Genomic DNA, 12,589 nt, shown 5'->3' on the forward strand with positions numbered 1-12,589 from the left:
GTCTCCAATCTCAAGCAAAGGGAAACAAAGGCATTCCTCATTCCTGCTCACTATGTACTTTGCAGTTTATGCAGTTAATGAGCTATAAAAATGTCAAAATTCTCACCCAGTGGCACCGCTTTGCAAACTCCATCTGCACTGTGTTGCTGGTGCCAGCTTAAATACAGTGCTCTTTTTCTTTTTAAAAGACGTCTTGCCCTGTTTTTTGGGGACATCATCTTGAGGCTCATTTTTGGGGTACAACAGTAAGGAGGGAGGGAGGCACTACCCAAAGCCATCACACTGCCCAGGCCAGGAAGCACTCCCCTCCCAACTCCCAGGGAGCAAATCCCATAGTGGCACATTTGCAAAGCACTGACTTGCTGGCTCCATGGACCCTTCCCCACTCTGCACTTCAACAGGTCTCTCTGCACCAACCCTGATCTCTCAGGACTTGGAAACCCAGGGAGCATCCTGCAGGGTGGTTCCTTGTTACTTTGCCAGGTGCTTCTTTAGTGAGGCCTGCTGTGAAGCACCTTGGGTCCCAGCGGCCTCCATGCTGCAGGCTGGTGGTGGGAAAGGTGTGGGTGGGTGCAGGGGCTGGGCATTAACAGCCCACAATCTCTTTTGTGAGTGGGTAAATGGGGGTGGTGTGGGGGGATACAGGCAAGGGGGACTGCTGGCAAGAAGAATGAAGAGAGTGGAACCTGAGTGGGTGCAAGGGTGCTTATCTGTAATCCCACAACTGGGGCCTGAGGTAGGAGGATGGGTTTGAAGTCAGTCTGTGCAAGGTAGTGCATTCAAAGCAAGCTCAGCTATGTAGTGAGTTGCAACCTGGACAACAGAAAGAGACCCTCTCTCAAAAGGAGAGGGACTAAGGTGGGGGTGGGGGGAGAGAGAATATGAATGAGGAAAGGGTGCTTTTTATTTTGTTATTTTAAAGAGAAAATAAAACTGCAAAATAAGACAGAAGGTAACTGTGGTTTATACACTGAGTATTGTTAGCTTTAGTTACTTGGACTACAACATGTTGACATTGAGTTGTCCAAACAATATTAACACAAACCTTTCTTTTCAAATAACTAAGAGAAATTAGTAGTTAACTGTATTAACTATCATATATTGTTTCTATGAGCTTCTCATACTAGGAAGACAATGTTCACACATGCGAGCCTGATTTCACTCATGAGTATAGTCTCCAGTTATGTCCATTTACCTACAAAAGACCTTGAGTTTATCCTTCTTTGTGGCTGAGTCATATTCCATCATTTTTACCAGTTTTTGGTTGATGGACATTTGAGTTGCTTCCAAGTTGTAGCTGTCACAAATTGTGCTGTTATAAACATGGATGCATGCATAACATTATGGTTTTTAATGTTTCTGAGAAGATACCCAGCAAGGAAATAGCTGAGTCCAATAGGATCTCCAATCCTAGCTTTTTAAGGATTCTCTGAATGATGGCACCAGTTACACTCCCACCAACAGTGGAAAAGGGTTCCTTTTCCCTCACAGCCCTGCCAGCATTTGTTTATTGGTTGATTTCTTAATAATAACCTTTCTCTCTGGGTTGAGGGAATCTCAGCCTTGTTTTCATTTGCATCTCTTGAATGACCAGTGATGTTGAGTGTTTTTCATGTATTTATGCGTTTTAATTCTATATGATGCTTTCCTAGATACTTCACACCAATAAGGTTGTAACTGGCCAGTGTTCCTTTTCATTCCCACTATTACCTACCCAGAAAGAACATTCCTACGAATGATTCCCAGGCCTCCAGGCAAAGAGCCAGAGCAGAGGTGAAAAGACAGGGCACAGGGATCCTGGGTCTGGTGCTCCATTGTCTAGTCTCCATCTTTGTTGTCTGAATGTGTGTACATTCCCAGCTGTTGTGCAGCATGGGATACTGAACCCACAGCATCACCTGGAGCTACATACCCAGCCCTCTATGTGGTTTTTTATTTTTAGACAGGGCTTTGAACTTGGGACCCTCTTGCCTCAGGCTCCCGAGTAGTTGGGATGACAGGCATATGCTATCACACCTGGCTGGATGTACATTTGATGGGAAATTCCCAGCCAGAATTTTGAGGAATCATGACACAACCCTCTGAACTCTGTAAAGGTGAGGACTCACAGCGGCATGCCAAGGCATACTGGCCACCACTGGCAGCCCTAAGTGTTTGTTTCCCTAGCTTCATACTTCAGGGCAGTCTCTGCCAGTGTGTTTTCCCCTGCAGTAATGGCAACATCGTAAAACAGCTCACCAGTTGTCTGGATGATGGGTGGTGAGGGGTCCCTGCAATCCTAGCCACCTGAGGAAGGCTTCAAGGCTATCCTGGACATTGTACCAAGACCATGTGTCAAAATAAAAGATAACTAAGAGCTGGCATATAGCTCAATGATAGCAACCTAGGTTCCATCTCCAGCACTATCACTTCCCCCACAAACAAAAAAGTTATCTGCAGATGTGGCTGCTAAAATATTTACAACTGCCTACTGAATGCTCTAAGGATTATCTCCTTTTATGTGCAAAGAATTATTTTCTTCCATGTCCAATGTCTAGATGAGACAGACTATCTCTCATCTTGATGAGATTAAGTAACTTCATGCATGACAACAAGGTTAGGAAATAACAGAGCCGTGATGCGGAACTAGATGGTCTAACTTTTTGCTGTTCCGAGAGCCAACAGAATGGGCATTAAAATGTAGAAAGCAAGGATTCATGTGGGGCTAGACACTGATAAAAGGAAGTGTCTCTGCCTCTATCTCTTGGAAGTACTACAGGCTGAAGCCAGTCTACCATTGAGGTACATCTCCAGTCTGCCCCTTTATTCTTTCTCTCCATACATGGCCTTCATAAATTGTCCAGGCTGTCCTCCAACTTGTAGTAATCCTGCTTCAGCTACCTGAACAGCAGGCTATTTTTCTTATGAAATTCACTGAAAGATGAAAAACCTCATTTTCTGGAGCACTGCCATGTCTCTGTTGGTGGCACTGTTGGGTATGTGAAAATCTCAGTATGTATGATCACGCTCACTGTGCACGTTAACCCTATGACGGGCCCAGACCTCTGTTATTCACTGCAGAAGGCAGAAGAGTATTTTACATCTTTTTTTTTCCTTTTATACTTCTGGGGACAGAAACTAAGACCTCCTCATGTTAGGCAAGAGCTCTACTACTGAGCTGCTTCAGCCTTTAACATTATCCTAGTTAAAATTAATGAAGCCACACCATTATTTTGGCAGATATTTATTTTTGGTACCAGGAATCAAACTCAGGATGTTGTGCTTGCCAGGCAGGTGCTTGTGCCACTGATCTGTGTCCCTGGATCTTGTAGATTTTTAAATCCCTGTAGTCAGTGTTGGTATTGCTTCTCATTTTACTTTCAGAAGTGGGAAGAGCTAATGAAAAAGTCTTGGAAACTGAAAACCATAACAGAATGTCTCACCTGGGTGTGGTGTTATAAAAAAATTTAAAACACCCAAAAACAAAAGCAATAATCCAAATTGTCAGTGTTTCAGTAATTTCAGTATAGTGAGCTAATACTTACTAATATTCTGCTGCATGTTTTTTTCCCATGCTGAGGAATGCTGAAGGACCTAGTACATTCCCAAAACCTGGTACCATTAGTCAGCTCTCACATTGGAGAGACAGAATACCCAATATGCACAATTTAAAGGAGTGGAGGTTTCATTTGACTCACATTTTCACACGTTTATTGCCTCTAAAGCAGAAACATCATGAGATGGCAGGCAGAGCACAACTGCTCAGTTCGTGGTGTCTGAGAAGCAGAGTAGGGCAAGAGCACAAGAGAGAAAAGGGCCAGGGACCAGTTTCAGATCCCAACGATACACCTCAACAGCCCACACACACTCAAAAGTGTAATTAATTCCCTGTGCAGCTCCTAAGTCAATCAAGTGGCCATTAAGCTAGCCTTCACAAAACCCAGAGAATAGGTAGAGAGATGGGGATGGAGTTAAATCAGTTTTATCCTGAGTTTACCTCTTATTTCACTTTTATAGTCCTTCAACATTGTTCAGAACACTCTTGAGGTACACTTTCTGGGAAAGCTACTGTACCTTTATTCAAATGTTCATTCTAGCATCATCTTTGGAGGATCATGGAACACTTTATAAGCAGTTTCCTCTTTTATAGGATGGGTTTTGTTTTTTGGTTTTGTGAAGATTAAAAATGATCACTCAGTTCACAAGTATTTCTGGAGCAAGTAATATATGCAGGTTTACTACCAGGAATAGAGAATATGTCAGTGAACAACCCAGATACAATCTCTGGCCTTGGGACATTACAGTTTTATAATGCCATCAGAGGCACATACTCCTGGTTTGTAAGATTTTTATGTACTATAAATTAAAATATGATCTTTGTGGATGGGTGAAGACAGACAGGATACTATGGAAAAATCTTACAGAGGGTGTGAAACCAGGCTAAGGTTCAGGAACTTCAGGAAGACTCCATAAGGGAGTAAAGTATGAGGTGAGAAGCAAATGATGAGGTAGATAACTAAAGAACTGTGGTACATGTGTGCTCCAAGCAGTAACAGTGCACACAAAAATAGTTGAAGAATGGGAGAAGCCAAATATTTCCAAAAGCAGCAGAAAAAGATTTAAATAAAGAAATGAAATATTGTTTTTTTGCATGTTAAAAAGACCATTATGAAGGGCATGGTGGCACACTCCTGTAATCCCAGCACTTGGGAGGTTGAGGCAGGCAGATTGTTGCAAGTTTGAAACCAGCCTGGGCTACAAAGGGAATCCAAGGCCACCCTGAACCACACAGCAAGACCCAGTCTCAAAAAAAGACAACAAAAACAAAAACAAAACAAAACCCAAAAGATCACTGTGTCCTAGTACATAAGAGGGCCAAGACAGAAGAACTTAAATTTGAGGTGAACCAAAGCTACACAGTGTGACCCTTCTAAAACAACAAAAAGAAAACAATTATTGCAAAGAAAAGTACAAAAGAATTTTTTTGGACACACTGTCTTGCTATATAATTCAGGCTGGCCTGAACTCACTATGTAACCCAGGTTACCCTCAAACTCACAGTGATCCTTCTGTCTCAGCCTCCTGAGTGGAATTACAGGCCTGCACCACGATACCTGACTATGAAATATTTTACAAATGTGAGTCAGTTTTAACCCACTCTGCTGCTTCCTTGTCTAGAACTTTCTGTTGGATTCCCACATTTTGACATGACCTATAATTATGATCCCTTTGGCTGTTTCCATGCTCACTTCATCCTTACAACTTACTCTCCTGTACCATACTGACCTCTTACTGCTGCAGTTCAGTGTTTCCCTGAGGAATTTGTATTTGCTATTCCTCTTGCTGGGATGCTATGAGCCATGACTCCAGTCACAAGATTGGCTCCCTGTCCTCATTCCAACTAAAGCTCAAAGGTCATGTCTTCAGTAGCTTCCCTCACATCACCGTCTGAAGTTAAATTCTGCCCCACACAATCTTTATTGGTTCAATCTTTATCATGTTGCCAGCATCGCCACTACTACCTTTGTTCTTTAATGACTCCAGGCCTACAGGGACTCTGCTTTGTTCACTATTGTCCCAGCACCAGGAGCAGGACTGGTACACATGCATCATTCAAAAAACAACTGTGATATGGGATTCCATGGAAGAGGTCACTGGAAGACCATGCTAAGATGCTCAGTAAGAGTTACAAGTGACTTAGATGAGGGTGATGGTCACAGAAACAGAGGGAAATCATAATAGGGTATTTCTATTTTGGAGGTTTAAAAAAGTCCATTTCAGCTTCTCTTGGGAAAAAAAACACTATATAGATATATATATATATTTTTTTTGACATAGGATTTCAGGCTGGCCTCAGCCTCCCGAGTGCTGGGATTATAAGTATGTAACACCATATCTATCAGGGTTGGTATTTTTGATCTCTAGTTTTCACTGCTGATTATTTTCTGGTTAGGCCTAATTTTGGGGGAAACATGGCCAGTGACTCAATAAACAGATCTACCAACATTATTATTCTTAATATTAACCAATATTTCACACTTACTGGCCACACAGGAGGGTTGTGTAGAACAGATCACAATCCTTCTCAGCTGCACTTGGTATAAGACTTTTATCCTTAAAGTATGTACTAACAAACAGTGCCATAATAACCTTAAACCACCATTTATCATGTTATGTGTTATTAGTCTTACATTTTAACATAGATTGGTTTTGTCTCATCAATTAGAATAACTTGCTTGAGAGACAGACTGTTTTATAAGTCTCTGTATCTCTCAAAGTTTCTTAAACTTAGTATCATTTATAAACTAATTTGTTTTCTGCTAAATATAAATGGCAAGCAACTGTTTCCTTGCCTTAAAATAGCCAATAGATTTGTACCTTACTATTTGATTTGTGCAGCATAAAATTTATGGGAACTGAGAAATATGACTATGACTATTCACCACAGGAACCATTCAATTTTTGCAAGACATTTTTCTCACTCACCAAGATACACAAAAACAAGGTTATCTGGCTAGTATCACACACCCAGCAGTACAAAGCTTCTTTGGGAAGGTTTCTATTCATATGGAAGATTCCAAAGGGCAGGTAAAGAAAGACAAATCCTTAAAGAACCACGCTAGGTACATGCATCATCTGGCCAATAGTCACATGAAGCCAAATTAGAAAAATGTTGTAATCGTAAGCTTACCATAGTTTTATTTCTCTATTACACTCATCATGTGAGGGGTACATTCCAAAGTGTATGAGAATGGTGGTATTCATCTTAAAAGAGTTCCAAATACTTTGGGATTTTATCACTACCTCCTAATAAATCAATTCTAGGTAATGGGAACACAGTAATCCTAGCCAAATAGTTGAGTGATATTTCTGGTATAAAACAGGACAACTGGTGGTAGCTCCTTATGTGTAACACTTATATCAAAGATTGAAGGTCTTGCTTCTGACTCTCAAATTTAAACAAAGAAATAAATCTCATAGAGCTGAAAGTGAATAGTAGTAAAAAATAAAAAACCACTTTATTGTATAACAAAAGTGAAGTATTCAAAAATTTACACAACAAAATCAAAAGCCATTCTGGGCATAATGAACAATTTTTGAAATTGTAACTACCTTGCACTTTTCAGGAATCTGAAAGGTTACAAGTGCCTCCAACACACAGATTGGAACCACATGACTGCTATAACAGCTGAACGAAGTATGATACAGAACTTGAACTGCTCTCCTGATAGCGACTGAAGCAGGCAAGAGAAGAAAGGAGCTCACAACCAGATGCTCAAAATCGGGCTAGAATCCCTCTGTGATCCTGCTGCAGTCAGTCTGACAAGTCACTCTGATCCAGCACAATTATCCTGTGCACAAATGTTTTAAAGGACAAAAAAGGGAGCTTCAAATCGATATGCACAATTAAACATTTTTTTCATTATTATTTGCCATCCTGGGGATTGAACCCAGAGTTCTGTGCATGCTAGAGGAGCATTCAATCACTGAACAATGGCCCCCAACTCAGTATGTATTTTTTTGTTACTGGTAGTACATGTTTGAAATATATAAAGAATACATTCACCTTGGAATCATGGTACATGTATCTACTGTACCTTAACCCTTTTTACCTCCCTTCCCTTCTCATTGCATTCCTGTATCCCTTTCCCATTTTTTAAAGGTCTACCTCCCTGTTTCCTATAATCTTTTACTTTGTTTTTAAATTACTTACACTTTGGGTTTTTCATATAAGAGAAACCATATGACATTTAACCTTCTGTGTCTCACTTATTTTACTTAGAGTTATTATTATTATTATTATTTTTTATCTTTTTGAGACAGGGTCTCACTATGCAGTTCAATTTGTCCTTGTAGCCCAGGATGTACTTGTACTCACAGCGATCTTCCTGCCTCAGCCTCCCCAGTACTGGAATTACAGGTGTGTGCTGTCACACCGGCTTCTCTTAGAATAATAACTGCAAGGCATATCCATTTTTCTGCAGTGACTCAAATTTATTCTTCTCTGGCTAAACAGTACCACACTGTGTACAAGTATCACGTTTTCTTTATTCATGTATGCAAGATTCAGCTATTATAAGTTACGCTGCTATAAATATGGGAATACATGTATGATGTAATATGATGTCTTTTAACTTTTTCAGGAAGATACTCAGAAAGAAAATAGCTAGCTTGAATGAAGTTTCTATTTTTAGTTTTCTGAGGAATCTCCTTACTGATTTCAATACTTGTTGTAGTACGTACATTTTTCAAAGACACAAACATCCCTTCTATTCAACTGAATCAAGAGGAAAGGGATTTGGGTTTTTATAATCAAGGGAGAACATAATATGATCAGTGAATCATGAAAACGCAAGACTACTGCAAAGCAATGACGGCAGCATCTGTTCTCCCATATGTGAACTGTTATTTCATTTTATATTTTAATTGAATATGAGCATACAGCTATAAATTGAGCAAGCTGGTCAGAAATTCAAGTCTTTTCCCATTGTGTTCATTCACACTAGTTAATGTTTTAAGTGTGCTTATTCTGTCTCTAAAAATGAAACTGCATACTAAATAGATAATCCAATTACCTTGATGGTTCAGACCAGCCCAGTCGCTTCCAAAAACAGGGTTTTAGTTCATCTTCATGAAATAAAAGAGAAAGAACAAAAAAACCTAATTATTTTCTAGGTAAATAAGTGCCAGAATTCAGAATTTGTATCAGCGTTTTGTATAGTTTACTGTAGACAATCATCTTTTGTTTATTTTTTTTGGCAGTACTGAGGATCAAAATCACAACCTTGCACTTGCCAGGCAGGTGCTTATGTCATTGAGCTAAAACCCCAGCCCTAGACAGTCTTATCTACAACAGCTTTTTTTTTTTTTTGACACAGTGTCTCATCATATATTCCAGGCTGGCCTCAAGCTGATGGTGATCCTTCTACTTCAGGCTCCTGAGTGCTGAGGTATGTGCACTGTGTTCTATCACACAGATATAGAATCTTTCTGAGAACACAACTAATGGCTTCCCTTCCAAACATTCTACAACCCCCAGCCATAATGGTGGGCACTAATTCACAAATTATCTTCTGAATTACCTTCTTAGTGACTCCAATACTACTCAAATGCCCCACACAGTGTCTAGTCAGAGGTTGGAGGAAAGAAAATGTACCCATGGATAGTACAGGGAAAGTTTCCTTTATAAAGGGTCTACATACAAAGGCATAGTTACAGTAAAAGGAACAAACAAGGAATGGCAGGGCATCCAGGGATGGGCAGCAGTGGAAAGCCTAACCCTAAAGGGCCTGAATGGTAAGGGTAGGAGGACAGTTACTGGAACTCAGGGAAGACAGTAGGAACTGGAAAGGACAGGCTGCCACACAGAAGCTGTGCCTGAGGAAGGACAACATTCTTCCGCACGCAAGATACTAAAATAGTCAGGGAGGAGAAATAAATCCCAACCTGTCCCCTGCCCTTTGATTTTTGCCAGGCCTTCTAACTGGCCAATAGGAAGCCCTGGAGAGGCAGTCCACTAGGGTCAGCATCCTGGGCAAAATCTGGACAGGGAAAGAACAATGAAAAGGTGCTGGGGAAAGGATAAAAGAGGTAAAGGATGGCCTGAAGGGGTTAATATCACTCACTTCCTGAGTGGAAGAAACAAAATTTAGGAGGATATCATCTGTAAATAGTATATCATAAGCCTAAAGCCACTGTAACCCCAGCACTCAGGAGACCAAGGCAGGTGGATTGCCATGAAATTGAGGCCAGGGAGGGTTCCAGAGTGAGTTAAGAGCCAGTCTGAATTAAGAGGCAAGAGTGTCTCAAAAAATAACATGAAATTAAGGTAAAGTTACAACTTTTGCATTACTTGTAGACCCCAATTAAATTACATAAAATATCGTTAGATTCTGCAGTATATGGGTGAGCTAAATGTAAAAATGTTTGCAGATGTTACACAATTCGAAACTATACAACTCTCCAGACAGTGTGAAAGATGCTCATGATACTGGCCAATAGATCGATTCTGAAAGAGAACTAGATTAAGTGATGATTGGCAGGTAACAGAAAGTCTATACAGAAATTCAGGGAACTGTGAACCTAGGAAGATTATATATGCTATCTGAGAAACATTTCTTAGTAACTCGGATGTCCACCAAGCTCAAGGATGGCAGACTACATTATAAACAATTCTTCATTCATACCTTCTTCACAAGTCCCTAAAAAGCTTTCTGATTTCCTTCTCTCTGGCTTGATGTTTTCTTTCCTTTTGGTCTTCTTTTCAATGAAGTCTTGATCCTTGGTTTTTGTGTCCCTTTAATAATAATTATTTGGGGCATTAAACCACATTACTAAGGTCCAGAATAATAGGACAGCACTCCAAAGGAAACAAACAGTCAGCACTATGGGAGTGTTTCTTATGGCTGGGTGTTGATTTATGTACTAGAATCCCGTTAACTCAATTGTCATAACAACTAAACGAAGTAGTTCTCACTACTATTCCCATTACCTGATGAAAAAACTGGGGCATAGAGAAATTACATATCTAGTCCTAGAACTAGGATCAACCCAGAAAGGCTAGCTAACCAGACTCTGCTTTTGTTTCTTAGCTATAAAGCTAATCGCAAAGAGAAAAATGTATTTCACTCATGTACTAATGGGTATACTTTGAAAACCCACCATTTCTTTTATCATCTCATCTTCATTTTCTGAAATTTCTAATATGAAATGTAATTTAAGTATCTCACAGCTTAAGATTACATTTGATAAACCATCAAAGAGACATCTCCATCACTCAATGTCACTTCTAATTGCATTACCAGGCTGAGCACAAAGCTTGGTTCATTGGCAGTGTTCAAGAGATGCTGGCTCCCTGTCCCCTCCCTCCCATGAGCCAGGGAGAGAAAACCTCCCGCTACAAGCAACTGGCTGACTCAGAAGAGCACAGGCTGAGATGGCAACAACTGAAGTAAAGAAACAACCAAACACTTAAATTGTTTGATTAGCTTTGCAAGTCTAAATCTGGTAGTCTGAGCAACAATTCAGAGCATAACAATATGCAACAGAGTAACTATGGTGGTGGATTCTCTACTGGTTTGTTTTTGAAATGCAGTATTGTTTCATTTTATTGTTCTATTCTATTCCCTTTAAAATTTAAAAAAAAAAAAAAAAAGATGCTGGCTGAACCAAGGCAACTCTTCTGTTCTCAGCCAGCCTCTGCTGAGCAGCAGCAGCCGTTTTGGAAGGGAAAGGGCGGCTGCCTCCCCACTCCCATGGCTATAATCAGGAGAAAGTCTGTTCTACTAAAGAAAGTTCTGTTTGCAATTTCCAGTTACCAGCTGTGTCCTTTGGGGCAGGAGACAGTAGCCAAGTCTGGTCACTTCACAGTGCTTTAGGCATGTGAGGGAGGCTTTCAGATTCTCCCCTCTACCGGCTCTGCTCAGGCTGAGTCTTCCCAGCTCCTTCAGCTGCCCTCATCCACCTGCTTTGCACGCCTCTGACTGCTCTGTGCCTATGCTCTGCTCTTTGTTGAGATCTCCATTTAAATGTGACACCCAAAGGGAGCAGCACATTGTATCCGAGTCCTCTGAACAGCACATTACCTGTCTCACTCATCACCTTATCTGGACTGTATAGTTCTGTCTTTGCATAATTAATGCAGTGCTGACATTTTCAGTAACTTATCAACCTAAGGCCTCACTGGCTGAGGCCCTATAATTTTGCACTGTTCAAGAATTTCTGGAATACTGGGCTGGGGATTTAGCTCAGTGGTATAAGTGCCTGCCTGGCAAGCATGAGGTTGTAACCTCAATCCCCAGTAACGCAAGAAAAAAAAAAAAAAAAGAATTTCTGAAATTCATAACATGTTTCACGAAGCAAATTAAGGGCTGGGCATATAAAAATAAGACTTCCTGCTTTGAATGTTATTATTATTATTATTATTATTTTGGTCTTTTTAAGAGAAAGTCCTGCTATGTACTACAGGCTGAGCTTACTTTGAAGCTGAGGATGGTCTCAGATTTGCAACAATTCTTCTGCCTCAGCCTCAAGAGTGCCACCATGTCTGGCTTCAATGGTTATTATTGAGGAGAAGCTTCCAGTTTAAAATTTTCCATTCAGAATAGGTATCCTGAATTTTATGCTGCTAGATATAGAACATTAGCCTCAACTCTAGCAATTCTTTGGCCTCAGCCTTCTGAGTAGCTAGGCTTACACTTGTGCACCAATGTGCTCAGCTTTACCTTTATCTTTTAGACTAACATTTCTACCTGTCAAGACCATTTTAATCTATCATCCAAATAACATTAGAGTTCACTCTGAGACGTGCTACCTCAATATTTGGTAAGCATGCCTTTTCTGATTTAATTCAGATGATTGATGAAAATGTTGAGGGTGACAGGACAAACCTGTCTCTGCCTGAAGTGCCACCTATTAATCAAAATTTTAAGCACTATGGGTGGCTGGAAGAAAAGGAGCAAGCATGAGAGAGAGTAGAGAGATGAAGTCAGGATACCTATCTGCAGCAGTGTAATGCCATTATCAGACACTCATTCTGCCAGGCTCCTAACCCTAGCCCCACTTCCTGAATGGGAATCTAAATCTAATACTCCTGTATCTTAAGCATGCA

At 40.5% G+C, this 12,589-nt stretch overlaps 1 protein-coding gene across 1 annotated transcript in view; it reads right to left on the reverse strand.

Annotated features, from left to right (window-relative positions):
- Window positions 1-6,969: 6,969 nt before the first annotated feature.
- The window catches only part of Tex14 (testis expressed 14, intercellular bridge forming factor), a 163,560-nt gene continuing 157,940 nt past the window's right edge, over window positions 6,970-12,589 (reverse strand). Inside the window, exons 29-31 of the mRNA XM_023564983.2 lie at window positions 10,167-10,276; window positions 8,556-8,607; window positions 6,970-7,331 (exon numbers count right to left, since the gene is read on the reverse strand). Of these exons, the coding sequence (XP_023420751.2) occupies window positions 7,295-7,331; window positions 8,556-8,607; window positions 10,167-10,276 (199 nt within the window). The 3' untranslated portion in view covers window positions 6,970-7,294. The remainder of the gene's footprint in view (window positions 7,332-8,555; window positions 8,608-10,166; window positions 10,277-12,589) is intronic.

The sequence above is a fragment of the Cavia porcellus genome, unplaced genomic scaffold (assembly GCF_034190915.1).
Source record: "Cavia porcellus strain 051 isolate PalLab524CR breed Dunkin Hartley unplaced genomic scaffold, mCavPor4.1 scaffold_6, whole genome shotgun sequence".
Classification (NCBI taxonomy): domain Eukaryota; kingdom Metazoa; phylum Chordata; class Mammalia; order Rodentia; family Caviidae; genus Cavia; species Cavia porcellus.